The sequence below is a fragment of the Erpetoichthys calabaricus genome, chromosome 3, assembly GCF_900747795.2.
Source record: "Erpetoichthys calabaricus chromosome 3, fErpCal1.3, whole genome shotgun sequence".
In the NCBI taxonomy this organism is placed as follows: Eukaryota; Metazoa; Chordata; class Cladistia; order Polypteriformes; family Polypteridae; genus Erpetoichthys; species Erpetoichthys calabaricus.
Window position 1 is genome coordinate 98,512,680 of NC_041396.2, and position 20,120 is coordinate 98,532,799.

Here is a 20,120-nt window from a genome sequence, read left to right on the forward strand (position 1 = left end):
CACAAAATTGTTTTAGGCGTTAAACTTCACTAAAATATTTTTCTAAAACACTTGTATTTTTAAATGCTAAATAATGTTAGTATATTATTGTTTCAGTAAAAGCTAAAAATGTTAATACTTCCACCTCCTTTTTAGCCGATACATACCACAGTCACTATGTTGGGTACTTTATATCACTAAGTTATATTCCCTAGATGCTACTGTTTTGTTTATGCAGAATTAGATACACCTCTGCAAAAAAAAATGTATAAATAAATCTAACACAGTAACTCTTTTGTATCTGGTATCTGAGGTTTTGGTTTATGGTGATGCTAGTCTGTCCCTGACTTTTGGGTGCTACTGGTGTGATTATTTTATAATTTTCTCAGGTCTTAATGCCAAACTCTTGATCCTTACAGAAACAGAAGAATATTGCTGGTGCTCTAGCCTTCTGGATGGCAAATGCTTCTGAACTTTTAAATTTTATAAAGCAAGATAAAGACCTTAGCAGAATCACCTTGGATGCTCAGGACGTCTTGGCCCACTTAGTACAATTGGCCTTCAAGTAAGATATCTATTTTACGTAAATCCAGGTGCATGGAGAAAAGAGCCCTGCTGAACAGGATGCTAGTCAATAAGAATGAAGTGGTTACTTTATGATGTATGTAGTGACTTTGAGAAGAAATTACTTGAACTGTTAGCCAATTAAGATTTTTATTAACAGAGATATACTGTATCTTCTCCACATAGATATATAAATTTGCCAATGTCCAGAATGTACACTAGTTATTTCCATTTATTTCTAAGTACTTTTACTTTTTAATAGTTTACCACAGAATATGCATTTAATTTTACACTTTATGAGATAATGTTAATGAAGAAAACGATTGATTATATCTTAAGTCAGTGTTTTTCTAACTTAAGTGAATGCACAAATGCATTTAAGTTATAATCACCACCAGTTTCACATAACTAAGTTGTCTCTTGATGTGTACACATTTTTAACAATAAAATAAAACAGCATTCTCTCTAATATAAATTACATTGGTAGTTTTAATCAGTATGTTGTGCCCCTTTTGAATTGTAGTGGTGTTTTGGTTTTCATTTCCCAATGATTGTAAAGAGCGGAAAAAGTCTTTTTATAGTGTAAATGTTTATATGCAACCTCATTCATTTTCCATTGAATTAGTCAATTTCTTAAAAAATTTGAACTTCAGCCTGCAAGTGAAAATCCACAGCCCTCTGCTGGCAAAGTATGCTGTTTGTTGTAGGAGCAGCAAACATTGCTAATTTCAGCAGTCATCATTTGGTGTTAATGTTAGTAATACCAGTATCTGAATTCAGAATTAGCTGCCCAGAAATGCCACAACATCCAAATCCAGTGACAGTTATTGATAGCTAGCCGACTCAGTTTTAGCTGTTCCTCAGTTATTTGCAATCACCTAGCATGTTCATCTCAATTTAAAAAATCAGAGTCCGTTAATGTGACTATGTAATGTTGATCCATCTAAATTATGTGATGAAAACAAATTGTGTCTGAAGAACCTAATGCCAAACATTAGTTATGTGTTCATTCCATGAAGTCCTCTGATACCTACTGATAAGCCTTTGGATCTCATGTGACCATGAATTGCATTTATTATGAGTATGAACAAGCTTCAAGGGCAGTCACATAAAGCAGCCAGAACTAAATGTCTAAAGGTCTTACTAAGTTATTTTGAACACTCAAATTTTGGGTGGATGCAGCCATAAACTAATTTACAGTATCATCATTTACTTTATGAGTTACACATTGATTTTTTTTAATTTGGAGCAATTATGTTCTCATTGTCTGACAGCTTTAGTTTTATTCTTAAATTTTATAACTTTTACATTTTGTCTAGCATTTTTAAAACATTACATCCATTAGCTTTTTCATGCTTCCCTACTAAGAGGGCATACCATAGCCTATAAATAATTTAGATCTGTTTTATTTTGTTCATGTTAAAACCTAAAATTAAAGTAGATTTAAGATTAGCAATCAATTAATAATTTGTCATTTTGTCTGCCTGGCCTTTTTGATAGCAAGGTGACCTTACAGTTCTTTAATTTCATACACATACAGTATCATTTCAGAGGTGTTTTTCCTTCCCAACACAGGTATCTGGTTCGCTGTTTACAGTCTGATCTGAATAATTATATGCCTGCATTCTTAGAAGACCCAGAAGAGCAAAGTCCACAGAGGCACAAAATAGGTAATATATTTAAAAAATAAAGGAAATATGGATGCAGTCATAAATATTTTCTTTGTGATATTTTAAAATAATAAAATTATTTATATATTGAACCATTAGCAAGGGCCAGCTTCATGAAGAAACTGAATGACAGAGGTTAGAGTTTTAGGAAAAATTGCAAACATGTTATATGCAAAGAGCCATCCTAATTTTAAGTTCATGATAATATATGAGTGACCAAGTGAACAAATCATTTTAGTAAAGTTTTATATTGTAACAAAATGCAAAGGACAAGTAGAAAGAGTTGGGGCACCTTGAAAGTAAATCCCGTACATTTGATGGTCAAAAAATAAAGTAAAAAAGGTAAAAAGATTGTAGGGTCTTTTCGGAATGGAGTCAAAGATGATCTGTCTTTGTTCAGTTGTCTACAGCTGTCCTTTAAGGAGTGGCTTTCTTACTGCCACTCACCCTGTCAAACCTGCAGCACTGTTCTTGTAGCTTCTGTACTGTGTGGCGCCTATCACGCAAGCTGGTGACCCTCAGAAGCTTGTTTTCTGATTGGGTTGTGACTTTTGGTCTGCAAGATCTCTTCCTATTATAGTTAATTCCAGTTTCCATTTGCCTTTGGATTTTTAGGACACCATACTCATTGACACTTTGATGTTTTTTTGCAATTTCTTTAACTGAAAGGACTACATATCTAGGGGTAATAATGCTCTGTCTCATTTCATTTGTTAATTGCTGTTTTCTTACTATTTCTTACCATTATTTACAACTTTCTGTAGTGTAATTTTTTCTAAGTAGTACTTCAGAGGGTATAATAACACAGACTCTTCAAACTCTGCTTTAAGAAAGAGGGTTTCTAAGTAATCAACAGAAGCTGGGACACCTGTGCAAATTGTTTGCTTCAACTTACAATGCTTAATTTAATTCAATTGCTGTATAACATCTGTAGGTTGTAACCTATTAGTTGTTCCTTAATGAAGGCCCATTTATTATATTCTGAAATTTAATTTTTCTTCAGTTTTTGCTAACTTAACTTTAAATTTAAACCTCTGGTAGTTTACTGCTTAGATTTTTTATTTTATTATCTTGCCCCTGATGGCTTCCAAAGCTGTGAAACCTTGAGAAAGGGAATTTAGTAGTCAGATTACTAACTTGACCAGATCCACATTTTGGTGGTTAAACTAAAGCTTGTTTTTGGTTTTAAACTGAACAGTTTTTTCTGTCTTTCAAACAGATGATGTTTTGCACACCCTCACTGGAGCTATGTCACTGCTACGCAGGTGTCGTGTGAATGCTGCCCTCACTATTCAGCTTTTCTCCCAACTCTTCCATTTTATCAACATGTGGCTTTTTAACAAACTGGTGACAAAGCCAGAATCTGAACTTTGCTCCCATTACTGGGGAGCAATCTTGCGTCAACAACTAGGCCACATTGAGGCCTGGGCAGAAAAGCAGGGATTGGAACTTGCAGCTGACTGCCATCTTAGCAGAATTGTACAGGTCAGTACATAACAGTAATATCTGGAAATGTCTCTATTTTAAGCATCTCTTGTTCTTTTCGTTTGTTTTTTGATATTTTATTTCATTTCATTTGAGTGGCATACTCAGTAACTATACAAATCTAAAAGAATATTGACACTGACACAACTTTTTGCTTCTATGAAGTATCCATATTACTAACCGAGAATGCTAAACCGGATGATGGACGCAGGGACATCCGGCCATGGGCCGTAGCTGCAAAAAGACGTACTGCGCAGGCGCAAAAAGAGTCCGCGAGAGTCGGCTGAGGAGCCGAGAAAGGCGGACAACAAAAAGAGTCCGCGAGAGTCGGCTGAGGAGCCGAGAAAGGCGGACAAAAGAGGGCGAGAGAGGCGGATGAGGGTCCGCGAGAGGCGCAGGCGCAAAAAGAGTCCGCGACAGTCGGAGAAAGGCGCACAAAAGAGGGTGACAAACGCGGATGAGGGGCCGCGAGAGGCGGACAAGACCACAGAAAAAAGGAGTGAGCACATACAAAAAGGAGTCACAGAAATGAGGCGCAACAAGCACCGAAAAAAGGAAAAGGCACATAAAAAAGTAGTCAAACGCGGGCAAAGCACGAAACACATTGCACACGAAACTAAACACCCCCAAAAAAAAGAACAGACTAGTGCACAACAGCAAGGCACGACCACACCCCCCCTCCACCCTACAGGCACGGGACGGGACACACACCAAGAGGGGGATTCAACAAGCCCATGGAATACAAAAAAAAAGAACACAAAACCACCCCACAGACCCTACAAGCAAGGGACGGGACACACACAAAGAGGGGGATTCAAACAAGACACAGGAGCACAAAAAGAAAGAAGACGCTCGCGCAACAACAATCCCCCCCACACATCCATAACAAGTGACACCCAAAGCCACATATTCTAAAGTGAACGTCGACACCTTCACACTAGGCAGCATAGGTGTCGGCATAGGTGTCAGCATAGGTGGATGTCCTTTCAATAAAGCACTATTAACTGTTCAACTGCAGAAAAGGATACATATTAACAGTGAGTGCGATCCTCCTTATTACTTATCCATATTTCGCATGCTGAGAAAGAAACAAGTCATGAATACACGGTCACGGGTACAAAACGATTCGGAAAGGATAACGGGAACAAACACACGAACACGAAAGAAACAAGAAAATAGACGGCGGCGCATAAAACGCGCTTCTGAAACACCGGGAGAAAAAATGTCTCGGATCAAAAAACGCAAAGCACCAGTAACACCGTTACAGAGACGTGCCCAAATGGACAGACACAATGAACGTACACGCATTCAGCGCGCGTGTCAAAGTGCTGCATCGAAAGAAGCACGATTTCAAACCGAAAGAGCTCGCGTATCAGACATACAAAAAAGGGAGCGAAGAGACAGAATAAATGAACAGAGACGTGTACAACGCGCAAATGAACTGACAGAAAAAAAAAAAGCAAGACGCGAAAAGCACAAAGCTCAAATGACCGACATACAAAAACGGTCAAGGCTCGATACAATCAATGCACGGCGTAGACTGAAACGGACTTTGCGCAAAGCGGAGGCGAATAAAAAAAAAGAAAAAAATAGCGCGTCACAAATAATGGACATGCAACAAAAAGGCAATCAAACGCAAAAAGCAAAACATGCCCGTCGCGGACATCAACGCCACACACCTGTTAAACGCTTACGCCAAATGGCTGAAAACGCCTTCAATAAGGAATCCACTATTGAGGAAAATTCATTGGGATTGATGAATGTCATTTGCAATCATTGTCATTCACTTAACTTCACAGAAGAAACAACTGGCAATACAAATAATGAATTTACACGTTGTTGTCAAAAAGGTCAGATTAGACTGCCTCCTTTACATTCATATCCTGAATATCTAAAGAAGCTTCTAACTAACGATGTGCCTGAAAGTAAAAACTTTATGAACTGCATTAGATCCTACAATAGTTCATTTGCTTTTGCATCTACCGGAGTACATATCAGGCCACCAAAAGGCAATGGCCCATACTGCTTTCGCATATGTGGACAAATATTGCATCGCATTGGAACAGTGCACCCTGAAACAAATCAACAACGCAAATATGCACAAATCTACATCCTAGATCCAGGTGAGGCAATCTATCAACGCATGAACCTTCCTGAAAACAAACAATGCACAGAGCTTATAATGAGAAACGTCACTCATGTCATAAACAATCACCCATTAGCTAAGTCTATAAAAATGCTACATGAAGTTGAAAAGGAGGCAAATACAAAAGCAAATGCAGAAGGTATAGCGGCAACTACAATTGCTTTGGTCTTGATAAAGGACAAAGAACAAGATCCAAGACGATACAATCTGCCCGTTGTTAATGAAGTGGCAATTGTCTTTCAAAGTAAAGATGGTGAGCCTCCATTTCACAGAGATATTGTTCTACATTTACGTCCTGATAAAAACAACACACCTACATTCCAACGCATAGACATTTGCTTTCCGCTTCTTGATACTTTAACATACCCCATATTATTTCCAACTGGACAGGAAGGATGGAGTGCCACCTCTCTGAACCCGTTTTTGGACATGGACAACTTTATGTTGCCTTCTCACGTGTTCGACGTTCATCTGACGTTAGAGTTAAAATTATAAATGATCCATGCCAAGGAAGACTCATTCAAGGATAAGACACCATCTTTACTACTAATGTTGTATACAAACAAATATTCCAATAAAACATTGATATATGCCAAACACTCTATTTGTTATTTCTATGCGCATCATCCAAAGCTGCACACTATTCTATATCTAATTCATACATCTCACTCTTTCTCATGTCCCAACGCCAGGGGTTGGCGAGCGAAGCGAGCAGGGGGCGGAGCCCCCTAGTACTGTGTTAGAAGACTTCACAAACCATTTGCTTTGAACAGATACGTTGTAACTGCTGAAAGTAGCGCAAATTGAATGTAAAATCTTAATCATATTTATTGTTTATATACCCTTTGGTTCAGTTTTATTTGAGGCAATACACAAATGTTGTAAAAAGAGAGCAGTTCTTTACAGTAGAAACTTTTTATTAAAACTAAAAATGTCTTTATTGCTTTATACAATAAGAGATGTACGGTGTTGAGGAAATGGGCCATCTGTAAATTCTAGAGTAGCACTTTTCTTGTCCTGTTCATAGCATTTATCATATTTCACATACAGTATGAACTCATTTGCAAAATTATTTTTTAATTTCTGTTCTATCTTGTAAAAACCTCTTTTACTAAAGGAAATCATATTCAGGTTCCCTTTTTTACAGTGATGATTGGAGTAATTTTGGTTAAAAGTTGAAACCTAATTTAAATGTTTTGAATAGAAATAATATGAATGGCTATTTCTTCTAAATCTTTATTAGTTGTGATGTTCTACAGGTGCATTTCAAAAAATTAGAATATCATCGAAAAGTTAATTTATTTCAGTAATTCAATTAAAAAAATGAAACTCATATATTATATAGATTCATTACACACAGTGATATATTTTAAGTGTTTATTTCTTTTTCATTTTGCTGATTTTGGCTTACAGGTAATGAAAATGTGACTATGTCCGTAAAAGACAAACAAATGAAACGAAATGGCAAGAAAAGAAAAACTATTATGAGTTAGCATTAATGACTCACAGTGGACCAAAGCCCATCCCAGTAACATCCAGCCCTGCATTGGACATGAGTGTTGGGATTCCCGGACATTTTTCATTCCCGCATTCTCGGGAATTAAACTGCTATAATTCCCAGGAAAACGGGAACGGCCAAACTCACTTATATAGCGTGTAAAAGTGTAAAAATTGATCAAGAAATAACAGAGTTATAGTTGAAAATAATTAAGGTGGCGCCATTGCTGCAGCTTGCACTTCATCAGACAACAGCTTTGAACAGCAACTTGAAATTGCAATGCGTCAGTCTGTTGCATCCGCATTATCTGTGCCAAGAAACTTGCCATCACAGAATGATGACAAGAAACTGGATGCATCAGTAAAAGCTGAAATAGCGGTGTTGCAGCGCAACGGCAAGCGTGGGTGTTGTTTAGAACAAATGTATCAATATCTGATGATTATGCCGCCTACTTCAATGGAGGCAGAGCGTGCTTTCTCAGTGGCTGGCGTACTTCTACATGAAGGTGAGCTTTCGCATGGATGACTGCACGCTGGACACGTTAATAATAATAATAATAATAATTCATTACATTTATATAGCGCTTTTCTCAGTACTCAAAGCGCTATCCACACAGGGAGGAACCGGGAAGCAAACCCACAATCTTCCACAGTCTGCTTACTGCAAAGCAGCAACACTATCACTGCGCCACCTGTGAGGACGTTGTGCTTTCTACGCTCTTATTACCACAACTAAAGATACATGTACTTCTATGACAGCATGAACTGCTTGTAGATAAGGTTAGTCTTTTATTTGTGTCAACATATTGCAGTAGTTTTATTAAATATAAGTGTCGGTCGTTCTAAAACCATTCACATGTGAGATGCCCGGGATTCTCGGGAATTCAGGAATCCTGCATTTCATTCCCGGGAATGGATAAACCCGTCCGGGAATGGATTCCCTACATGAGTGTATCATAGGGTCCACTTATGAATGCACTCTCACTTCCCAACATTCAGTCAACAGTTAACCAAAGACACCTATTTGCAGACTCTGCAAAATGTACATTGGTAAAAATTGGGCAACACTTTTCCAATTCACTAGTTTGGTGGTACAGTAGCATTAACCACTGTGCCAGTATGCTGCAAATGACTGTATCTATTACTTGATACATCTAGCCATTCAGCATCTGGTGGAATGAAAATAGTGAAATGGTAAATTATTGCTAAATAAGTGTAAGTAAGCCTGCCAAGGTAAATGAAGCGTGAACCTGCTACGTTTGTCTTGTATACAAATGATCTTGTTCATATTTAAATCCTTAAAATTTTATGGCAGGTATAAAAGTACATCTCAAATAACTGTTTTATAGAGGTCACATTTTCTGATAAAATGATGTAATAAAAATGTTATTGAACATTGTACCCCTACATACATTATAATATGTGTACATTCAAAATACATAAAGTGGTAAAATATTTTTCTTTATCCAAATTATTTCTGACCTCCTTAATCCAGAGGATGGTAAAAAGCCAAGAAACAATGGGCACAAGATAGTAAATAACCATGAAAGGGCTGTCAGTCCATCAGAAGACACATTCATGTTTACGACCACATTAATTCATACCAAGCCACTTTACTGTCAGCTGTACTTTTGTTGCTGTAAAATTTATCAGAAACAAACAAGTTCTTGGAGAATGAATGCATCGTTATTAGATTGTGAAGTTAAATTGCATATAGGTAGATTCCACACAATTTACTCAGAGGCTTTGAAGACAATTACAGTGATTACACCAGAACCCATTTATAGGTATATATTGGTATGAATCATCAATGACTGCTTACTGAATCTGCCCTTCTTGTTTTAGTTTTAGTGAAATGTAAAGGATCTTTATTTTTTTTTTTTTTTTTTACAGATTTCACAATATATAATATCTTAACAATTAAAAATAAGCAAACAGACAGGTAATTCTTTGTATTTGCAGTAAAGACAATCAATTTCTGTAAAATTGGTTTCTCTTGTTTTTGTTGAACTGGTTACTCTGCTGTGAGCTATCATAGTCATAGAATTAAACGAGAAGTAAGTGACCAGGACACACTCCATTAACATTAAAGCATTTTCAATAAAAAGCTTAATGTTTTAGTTAAGAGCTATTGTGAGGCTGCATTCCAGATGTGCGTGGTAAAGTTTAGTAGGCAGGGAATGCATCTGCTGGAGCCTCTGACCACAGATTACTTAAAGCAATTTTTGACTACTGTAAACTATTTGGAAGAGCTTAGATCTCTGAAATTGATGGTATTAACAAGTTCTGTGAATAATAGAGTTTAGGTGCATAAAAATGGTATCATTTACATAGTAATAAGTTTAATGAACATAATTATATTTGATTAAGGTATGAAATTACATTTTTTGTAGTTATATTGCTGTGTTTAACTGCAATATAACAACAAAAGGAAGAATTTAGTAAAGCAATGTATTTTTTTTTTTACATCAAACATTTGAATAATAAGCTTTGTACAGAGTCTTATTGTGTTAAATATTTCATTTTCATTTTAATTGTAATAATTTCTGATTAAATTGAACATAGTCAAACTTCTATTCTTTTTAATTGTAACACTTCTTTTTTAGGCAACTACTCTTCTTACTATGGATAAATACTCATTGCAAGATGTTCCCAACATTAACAACACTTGTTTCAAACTAAACTCCTTCCAGCTACAAGCATTATTGCAAAATTATCATTGTGCACATGATGAGCCATATATACCAAATGTAAGTATAATGTTTTTGTGAGGTTCCATTTCTTCTGAATGTAACAGTTTGATTTGGGTCATTACTGTTTTCATTGGTCATGTGCTTTTTTTTATTAAAAAGAAAGTGTATTTAACTTTCAGTTTTTGTTTTTAAGTATGGCGTGAGCAAGACGACTAAATAGAGGTTCTTTAAACTGAATAAGGAAAGTTTTTATACAAAGTAAATAATTATTTCACATTGTATTGTATTGTGAAGAATATGTGTACACTATATGTTTTTCAGCAAGTCAGTAAATTAATGCTGAACATTTCCTTCTACACCATATAGTTCACTTTGAAACAAATAACTGGTCAATCTTGGCAATTACTTAATTTAGAATACACAAATACTCATAACTCTGAATTTTCCCAGCAAGATTTATCAGCAATAAGCAATCATAAATAAAAAGTAACAGTCATTTGCTTTAACATTATTACAAACTATTAACTTATTTTAAAAAGCATTATGAGCAAGACATTAACTGTTACTGTAAAATTATGAAGCACTAAATTAAATTAGAACACAAAGATCAAGCATTATACCAGCCTTTGTGTTCTATGTTTTGTTTAGCATGTGTTTGTGTGACATCCTCATCATAGTTTACACTGTGCAGTAACTTATAGTGGAGCCCACCTACTGATTGTAAATAAATTTATAAGTATTACTGTTGGCCTTGGCACCAGGAGATTGCTGTTTTTTAAAATATTTTTAGTCACGAATCAACTCAACTAAGTGGTTGCACTCTTAGAAGTAGCTTGTGCTATCTTATTAAGTTAATATTTGGACGATCAGTTTATTTTTCAAACTGGCATATACTCATGGCATTCTTGAATATAGAGTGAAGATTTGAAGAGAAGTATGGTTACCAGAGGTCAGACAATATTTTTAAACAATAAACACATTTTTTCAGAACAATATGCTAAACCGTGATACTACATAAAATGTTAGCAGTATCTGAGAGATCATAACAGAGTTAATAAATAATTTAGTCTCTGTTGTAGTTAGTGGATGCATCAGTTTGTCCTTTAGATGTCCTTATGTTGGAGAAGGGTCCACCCCTAAAGAATTTTTGATTTACCAATGCTCCACCATTAATACAAAATTATAGTGCAATATATTATAGTACAAATTGCCACAACCTAGCGGTAAGTGTAAAAAATAATAAAAACAATAGCACTGAACAACAAAGAAAATGAAATCCCAACAGCAATAAGTCCTCTCTCTCTCTCTCTCTCTCTCTCTCTCTCTCTCTCTCTCTCTCCCCCACCACTAATTAAGTCCTACAGAGTCTGTAATTCAGATGATCAGCATTACATATCCAGAGTACAGTCCCATCAAATATTAGATGTTACATCTCTGGGGGATATTACGTTGGCCTTGCAAAACATTATGGGGGGGAAAAAAGTTTTTCTAAATCAAATGAATTATCAGTAAATAATTGATGAAGTAGGGCAAAACACAGCAAATTTGCTGCGAATAATATTTTAGTGAAATTCACTGATTAGCACTAGTCATGACCAATATTTGTATGTGTGTTTTTCTTAAATAAAACATTGATGTATTTAAGGGCAAGATTAGTAGCAGAAAGAAGTAAAATCCAGTGTTTTTTGTGGGGCTTAACATCTAAATTTCAAAATGTTTAAAAGTTCAGCATAAAAAAATCAAAGGGTCAATTGATGGCAAAAGTAAAGAGGGATTTCTGGATTTGAATAGGCACTTTACTGGTTATGATTATGGCTGTTTCCTTTGGTTTTGGTATACTGGCCAAAACTTAAGAAAGGAAAATATATAATCTCTTTTAAGCAAAAAATACAAACGGATAAGACACAAATGTTATTTACTGTTAACTTATTGGAGCAAAACACTTCGCTTCAATTGATGAAAAACATTTGTTGTGCTTTCTAAGTCACTACACATGGTTTTTTCAGCATAGTCTGATATGTGTATATATTTTTAATCCAGGAGCTAATAGAAAATGTAGTGACTACAGCAGAGAACACAGCGGATGAGTTGGCTCGGAGTGATGGCCGTGACGTTCAGCTAGAGGAAGATCCCGACCTGCAGTTACCTTTTCTACTACCTGAAGATGGGTACTCATGTGATGTAGTGCGTAACATTCCTAATGGTTTGCAGGAATTCTTAGAACCACTCTGCCAGAGAGGTGAGCTTTGTATTTGGTGTGATGGTGTCTCTTGTCTTATGCTTGTTTTCTCTAGTTTCCTTGGACTGTTTCATAGTCCCCAAAAACAAGGAACCACTGAATTATAGAAGTGCTAGTATTTCAGTGTTAGAAAAATATGTTTGTTGATGTTATACATTACCGGTCAAATTTTAGAAAACCTCAGTTTTTAAGGAAATACATGCAGTTTAGTAAACAATGGCAACTAAAAAAATAAGGAATCATTAAAGTGTGAAAAATTTTATTCAGTTTTTTGATCCATCAAAGTATCAAACTATGATAACCCTTTTTATTCAGAATGCCAGTCACTCTGTGTAAGTCACCAACTTTGCCTCCAGCAAAAGTACCCCAGTGAATAAGAGCTTGCATGACACTTTAATTGGTTTTTGCAATTGCTCTAAATGAAAGGCCTAAACTTCTATTTGGTAATAATGTTCTGTCTCATTTCATTTGTTAATTGCCATTTTCTTGCCATTATCACTGGAATTTACAACTTTCTACAGTGTAATATTGTACAAGTAGAAATTTTTAAACAGCAGAAAGTGCCAGTAACATTGAAGAGTGGATATTCAACATATGTCATGCTAGATAAACTGAAGAAACAAAATTTTTAATTACGGTGAAATTGCTTGCCTAGCGTTCACCACATTTGCATTATGTTATTCTGTTATGTTTTCCAAAGAGCAGCACAATCAGAAAGCATGGGTAAAAGAGTGACTTGTTATTGGGTCATTCCATCATCTAAAGAAAATACTCAATGCAATGTGCTGTCACTATACCTTAAAGTCCAAACAGAATAATTTTACTAGTTCTGCAGATGCAGTTATAAGAGTATAGTATATAGCAGACAGAACAGGTAACAACCATATAATACAAATATCTGAGTTGGAGAATGGTCAGTAAAAGAAAATCTGTATTACAGATACTTATGAAGTCTATGTTACAAATAAAGCAAATGTGTTTAATGCCCTTCTGTATCTAGTGGTAAATAGTAGGATATTGCTCGATGGATGATTTTCAGGTAGCTCCCATGGCAAAACACCTGTTAAACAAGTACTTTTTGATATACAGGAAGTTCACAAATACTACTAAATAACTACACATGTATAACCATAATACTCATTTCATATCAGCAAACTCATTAATCAGCTAAATTATGTGTAAATATAATATAATTTCATGCATATATTGCGGGAAGTGTAGTGAAAAACATTATTCCAATTATTAATGCTTGGTTACTAATACATGTTTTATCTGTCACAGTGAGAAAAATAAGCTTCTGAATTTGCTTAGCATTCACATAGGATAAACATGTGAATTGCTTAGCAATTGCCAACTTTTGCTTAGTAGTTATTCAACACTAGGAGTTTTTGAACCAGTGATTTGCAAAAATAAAATTAAAAACACTGACCCATTTAAACACTAAGTAGTACAGTTCAATATACAACTGAAACATACTAGGTTATATACAAAGACTCAGCACTTAAACAAAATAAAATGAAACCGCAAAACAAAATAAAATCCATTATATAAATTGTAGTATCTGATATTAATTTTGTTATTTAAACAATACTTCAATTGGATCCTTCTAATGCACTTCACTCAGAGACTTCTTCTGAGTATTGTCTGGCTTCCTTGTGCCTATCAACACAAAAAAGGAGCATGGTGTGAAACACAGAGAATTTCTGTTTTGTATCCCTTTCTCAGCATAGCTCCCACATTACAGGACTATTGCCTACCCATGTATCGTTCAAGACACATACGTGGCTTCCTCAAAATAATTTTATTCACATTTAATGTATGGTAGCAATACATTAATGTCACTTTTTATTAAAAAAAAAAAAAAAAGTAAAGTAAATCTCCTGGGGTACCAAAGCCACATGACTGCTCAGCCTCCACTGGGCAGTCTTCAAAACATAAGTATTGTAAAGTCATTATTTTTGTGATGGACTGTTCTATAAGATTACATGCCATGGGTAATGTGAAATGTTGGAGTGTTCCCATCCCTTACAACATCAAAGGGAACTGCTCAGTACTTTAGCCAGACAGGCAAACAAAAATTGGAGAATAGAAGAGGTAATTAGCAAGACATTTAAATCGCTGTCTCTAGAACACTGAGATTCAACATGGTTTTCTTTTGAGTGTTTTATTATATTACATTTAAATCATTTTTTCTTCACACAGTATTGCAAAAGCTTCACTTTTATCCTTTGAAACTTTCAGCATCCATTCCATCATTGGAGCTGGATTTAATAGACTTATCAATTAGTTATAGAAAACAAAACATTTGGATTTCTTGCATTTTTGGTTTATAATTATAGAAAAGTGGATATGTCTCCCAAAGAAACTATAAATAAGAAGAGTTACCTTCCACCAAGTCAATGCTGTGTGGTTACACAGATTCCTTGACCAGCATTTCAGGAACATCTTTAATGTTTCCTTAGCACCCTGATTACTGGGTCAGCACCACTCAGTGTGGTTTTGAGTCAGAAACATAAAATCCATTCAGCTTGTGGAGGTGAATGTGTCCTAATTTAGCACTGTGAAGATACTGATAAGCCTTACTGTTTTTGATTTTTTTCCAAGTGAGAGACAGCACACAATGTGCGGCCATTCCTGTAAGTTATGTTTCCGCCTGTCTTTAATTTAGAAGTAGTGGGCTGTCTTATCTCAAACAATTGTGGAAATTGATTCCTATGACTTCCTTATGTGTAATTTGCTACAATATTATGCCTATCTGTTGTCTGAAGTCTGACATTTGAGCATGAAATCATTCAAATGTTTCCAGAAAAGGTTTGAAGTCATACAGTAGGTGGAGAGATTCAGAAGTTCAACTAAGGAGGAGAAAAAGTGAAGGAACACAGTATGAGAATAAGTAACAGGAAAGGTTAGTCACTCCATGAAAATGAAAAGAACAAATCAAGGCAAAAAGATTTTAAGAAATTTTCTGCCTTTCAATGGTTATGAGATTACATAGAGGAATTAGTAATTCTATAAGTGTTTAACTCCAGATGGATTAAATTAGACCAGTGCTGTGCATTTAACAATTTAGGAGATTTCCTCCTGGAGGCTAGTAAGATTTGTACATCTGCAGAATGCAAAAGAAAGGCCCTTTTCTGTAAGTAATAAAAAGAAATATCAGTCAGTCAAAAGAAGGATTTGTGGGAGTAAAGGAATAGTAAAAGTGAATGGAGTAAAGAGTAACTAATCATCAGCAAGTCTGAAGAAAGATGTATACTCTGTCTGTATTTAACCTGTTTATCTAGTTCAGTTTAGCATCTTGTGTACATGATACCTAAGACAACAGAATGGGGTGCCAGTTAGACATACATCCTGGATGGGGCACCGGTGAACAGAAAATGTAATCGGACCACTCTGAAATTATGCATGAAAGCCCTAGGGACTCTGAAGGAGAACTTTTGGGAGAATTTATCAATTCGATTTATTTTTTTTTGGGAGGTATGGTATATTCTTTGGATGAATTAATTTTAGGTTTATATTGGGCAGAGATTTTTTTTTAAATACAGTTGTGCTAGCCTGCTATGTAAAAAGAAGAAACAGTTGCCTTTTTTGGTAAGAAAAGTTAGGTGGAGAAACAGAGACTGTGAAGAAAGTTCCCAGTGAAGCAATATTTCATAGCTTTTCATAGCAGAAGGAAGTTGAAGATAAAAGAATATTGGAATTAGAGAAATTATAGGGTTCTAGTGATACAAGTCAAAGGGGTTCTTCTTCTTTTCCTGTCTTACTGTCTTTATAGACTGAGAGTGTTTTTAGCATGTTCTATGTTTGTAGAACACTGTGGTGTTGAGTTGAGGAGCAGGTGTTGCACTGTCTCCTTGATGCTGCTTTATTATCCGTTGCTTTATACCCTCCATTTAGTGCAGCCAGACCACTCAGAACTACTTCTCATAGTGATGAATCAGTTAATAACCAGCCATTTATCCATGTTTCCATTTGTGAAGAAATTAGTCCAATACAGTTTTGCTTTGGTGCAAGGTTTATTCTGGAAGGAACAAATTCCGAAATTGAACTGAATGATTGTCCATCACAGGGAGCCGTCTTTATATACTCACTTATACCAGGACAATAGGGTAAATAGTCAAAATTATCTTAATGAGTGTGGAAACACATTGAGGAAACAAATACGCAGATATATTGGACTTTCACCTGTGTAGAATATTAATCCCGGATTCTTGAACTGTGACCTCAGTGCTGCCAGTCTATTAATTTATTTTATATAGCATCTTTCACAGAGAATCCATTAAACGGAATTGATAGTGCAGGTAAAGTGCATAAGCACATTATTAAATGCATTATAAATTGTAAGAAAAGAAAACTTTAAAGGGTGTTTAAAATTAAATATATGATAGCATGTGGATAGAATTACAATATGAGCTGACAGTATGACAGGAGCATTGGAGTTTGAGAATTAGCATTTACAGTTATATCTGAATATAAATAATGTGAGAAAAGGTAGGTTTACTTGTTTAAACTGAATCTTTACACCGAGGGACCTCGTTGCTAAGATCTAGGTAGAGAGTTTCAGAGAGCAGGGGTCACAAAGCTAACCATTGACCTTAGAATAGTGAGATCTTGTTCTCAGAGAATCTAGTGGGTGGCAGATTGATAATTGGTAAGGTGATTTAGATTGACTTGTTTCTTAAAATTACTATATATTGTAGAGCTTCTAGCATAGCTTATAAATAAAGTACATTATAGAAGTTTATTCATTCAACAGCTTACTTATACTTTAAGTGAGAATTTATAATATGCAACATGTACAATAAAGGTTCACTTTTGTCATAAGTCAGAGTTTTGGCAGAAAGATCTCAACTGTACTGGATATACTTCACATTGCTGAGTTTTTTTTTTGTTATTCAGTAATTTATTATTTTTCTTGTGAAACATTTCAATACCATAGAGAAGCATTAAACTGCCTCAGTGGTCTCTGGTGTTGCCTTATTTATTATTTCTTTCTAGAGTATGTAGTCAAGTACCCCATAGCCATCAAATCCAGGAAGCTAGAGCTAAGTCTATAATTTCCTAAAAATTACAACAAATTTATTACGACAAATGTACATGTTGTGTGAGGGATATTTGCATCATTGTGTATGGAACTATATAATACATTTAAGTAGCTTTGTAACAACAAAAAGGACTCACTGATGCATTTGAGTAACTGTTATTTACTAGTCTTTTTGAGCTATAGGCCTGCAGCTTAACCAAAGTCACTTTTCCTGCATTACTACTCTGAAGTATAGGTCTCTAAAATGTCAGAAGTCACAAATATCTTGCATTAACACAGCATGTGTTTCCAACCAGCATTTCACAGAGATCTAATTTCCTGTCATCATTCTTTAGGGTATTGCTTGCTTTATACTGTATTTTAAAAGTGCATTAAAGGAATTCTACATAATTTCAGATATTGAACATATTGTTTTGCTGCAGGAAAATAGAACAGTAGCTATTTTCTGTTGAGGTTAGATTCTAAGTGGCATTTCAAACATTAATCCATACATAGGTCCCACTTCTGAAATTCAGCAGATCGAGATTAGCACATCCTAAATTCAAATAATGAAGGAAATCTTACAGAAAAGTTTTCTGGATTGTAAACTTGTACAGATAAATTAATTTAAAATACATTAATCGACAACGTTTGTAGGGGTTATGTTCCTAGAAAATGATGCTAAAGTCAAAACACCAATTTTATTACATTGAATCTATGGGTTCAATGGGAGTTAGTTTCCCTGGAGCACCAGAAACTGTAATCTTGTGCAAGTGATTGCTCAAGATACACTTTTCTGCATAGAACACTTTATCACAAAGTACTATTTTTGATAATATGCCTTTTTCATAACACAGTAGCCATGAAATTACCCATAAAATGTAGTACACAGAATGCAATCAGTAACATGCAAAAGACATAGAATTCTGTGAACATTTATGCAAACATCTCAATTTAAAAAAAAAAGAAAGATAACTTTAGTCACTACTGTCAGAAGATGCCAAGACTGGCAAAGTCCCAACATTACCTCTAGCACTCTGTCCTTCACAGCTGGTGTTGGAGATCGTAAAGGATGCACCAGCTTGACATAATCGTCAGCAAAGTCTGCTTCATGTGCCGCTTGAGATCTTTAAAGATCTCTGCATGTGTGAGCATAGCAGCAGTAAGCTGATGTTTAAACTTGAGGCTGCGATTGATAATGGGACTGGCAGCCTCAGAGTTTCTAGCCTGCTGGTCGATTTCTTAATGTCAAACTTGAAGTCGTCATTCCAGTATGAAGTTTCTCTTAATACTTTTATCTTCTCACTAAGGCTAATCACTGACTTTGCCTGCTTGGGCTTAGCATCTGAAGGACTTACACTACACTTTGTGGGTATCATTGCAACACAAGACTTGATATTAGAGCGAACAAGACCGGTGGAACATCTAGTAGGATACTAGCCACTACTCAAACTCATTTTTTCTCTAATGTGCATAGCTATAAACCCCGTGAATCTGCAAGGTTCCTAGAGAGAAAAAGTTTTTTTTTGTTTCCCACCCCCCCTTCGAGTTATTTAACCCAGAGCTCAAAATGTGCATTGAATGAGGCTGATCAATGGTTTTCAGCTATCCTGTAATATTTGTGTGTTGTATGACTTGTTCCTAAAGTTTATTTTGTATTTCAAGCCCCATTCAACTTCATACATTTTAACTGCAATGTTTTGAAACATTTATTGATTTTTAGAAACCCGTGGGTTTGTGTCTTCTTAATTCCTAAAACTCTGAGTACTTTGTGTTTAATTTCCTTCTTCAGAAAATAATAAAACATAATCATAAAATTCTACAGGAGCATTGTGGCCTTTTGCAGGTATCCACTGGTAGAAGATCACCTTATTGGTCCACTTTCCTTTTCCTAAATGGACTAATAATGAAACATTCTCAAACCTACTTAATCCAATTTATCATTCAGGGTTGAAGCAATGGATTCTATACTGACTGGATACAGGTTAGGAAGTGTCCATGGGAAGAGCCCACTCATGTACACCCATACTTGCACAAGATCAATTTTGAATCACCAAATACTTTATTCCCTTTTTATGACTCATTTGCTTACATTTTGAGATCCCCAAATTGTGCAGTTATGATTTCAGTTATCCTCAAAAACAACAGTAGTTCACAGTACAGTGGAACCTCGGTTCACGAACGTCTCGGTACACGTACAAATCGGTTTACAACCAAAACGTTCGCCAAACTTTTGCCTCGGTTCACGACCACACACTCGGTATACGAACAAGCCAGTTTCCCTTTTCAGTTTGTGCGCGCCGATAATTTCTGCACGTGTTGCATTGTTCTTGATCAGACGTGCGTGCGTGCTTTACCTGTGAACTCTTTGTGCTCTACAGTATTTTGTGTGCTTTTGTAGTTAACCATGGCTTCTAAGCAAGTGAAGAGTGGTGAGAAGAAAGTTTTGCAGAAAATTGAAATCGAAGTAGAGAAAGAAATTATTGAAAAGTATGAGCATGGCGTTGGTGTTACTGATCTTGCCGCTGAGTACAAGAAGTCAAAATCTACGATTTCGACTATTCTAAAGCAGAAAGAATCTATTAAAGCAGCTGATGTTGTAAAAGGAGTTACAGCGTTAACCAGGCAGAGGCCTTAAGTGCTGGAAGAGGTGGAAAAACTGTTGCTAGTGTGGCTGAACGAGAAGCAACTTGCAGGGGATAGCGTAAGCGAGGCGATGTTATGCGAGAAAGCCAGGAAGATTTATGGCGATTTGCTGCAAAACTATCCTTCTACAAGTGGCGAAAGTGAGGAATTTAAAGCCAGTAGAGGATGGTTTGAAAAG

General features: G+C 35.7%; 1 protein-coding gene across 1 annotated transcript in view; it reads left to right on the forward strand.

The window, feature by feature from the left end:
- afdna (afadin, adherens junction formation factor a) overlaps positions 1 to 20,120 on the forward strand; it is a 416,944-nt gene that overhangs the window by 268,541 nt on the left and 128,283 nt on the right. Inside the window, 5 exon segments of the mRNA XM_051924597.1 lie at positions 399 to 544; positions 2,119 to 2,213; positions 3,433 to 3,698; positions 9,948 to 10,091; positions 12,075 to 12,273. Of these exon segments, the coding sequence (XP_051780557.1) occupies positions 399 to 544; positions 2,119 to 2,213; positions 3,433 to 3,698; positions 9,948 to 10,091; positions 12,075 to 12,273 (850 nt within the window).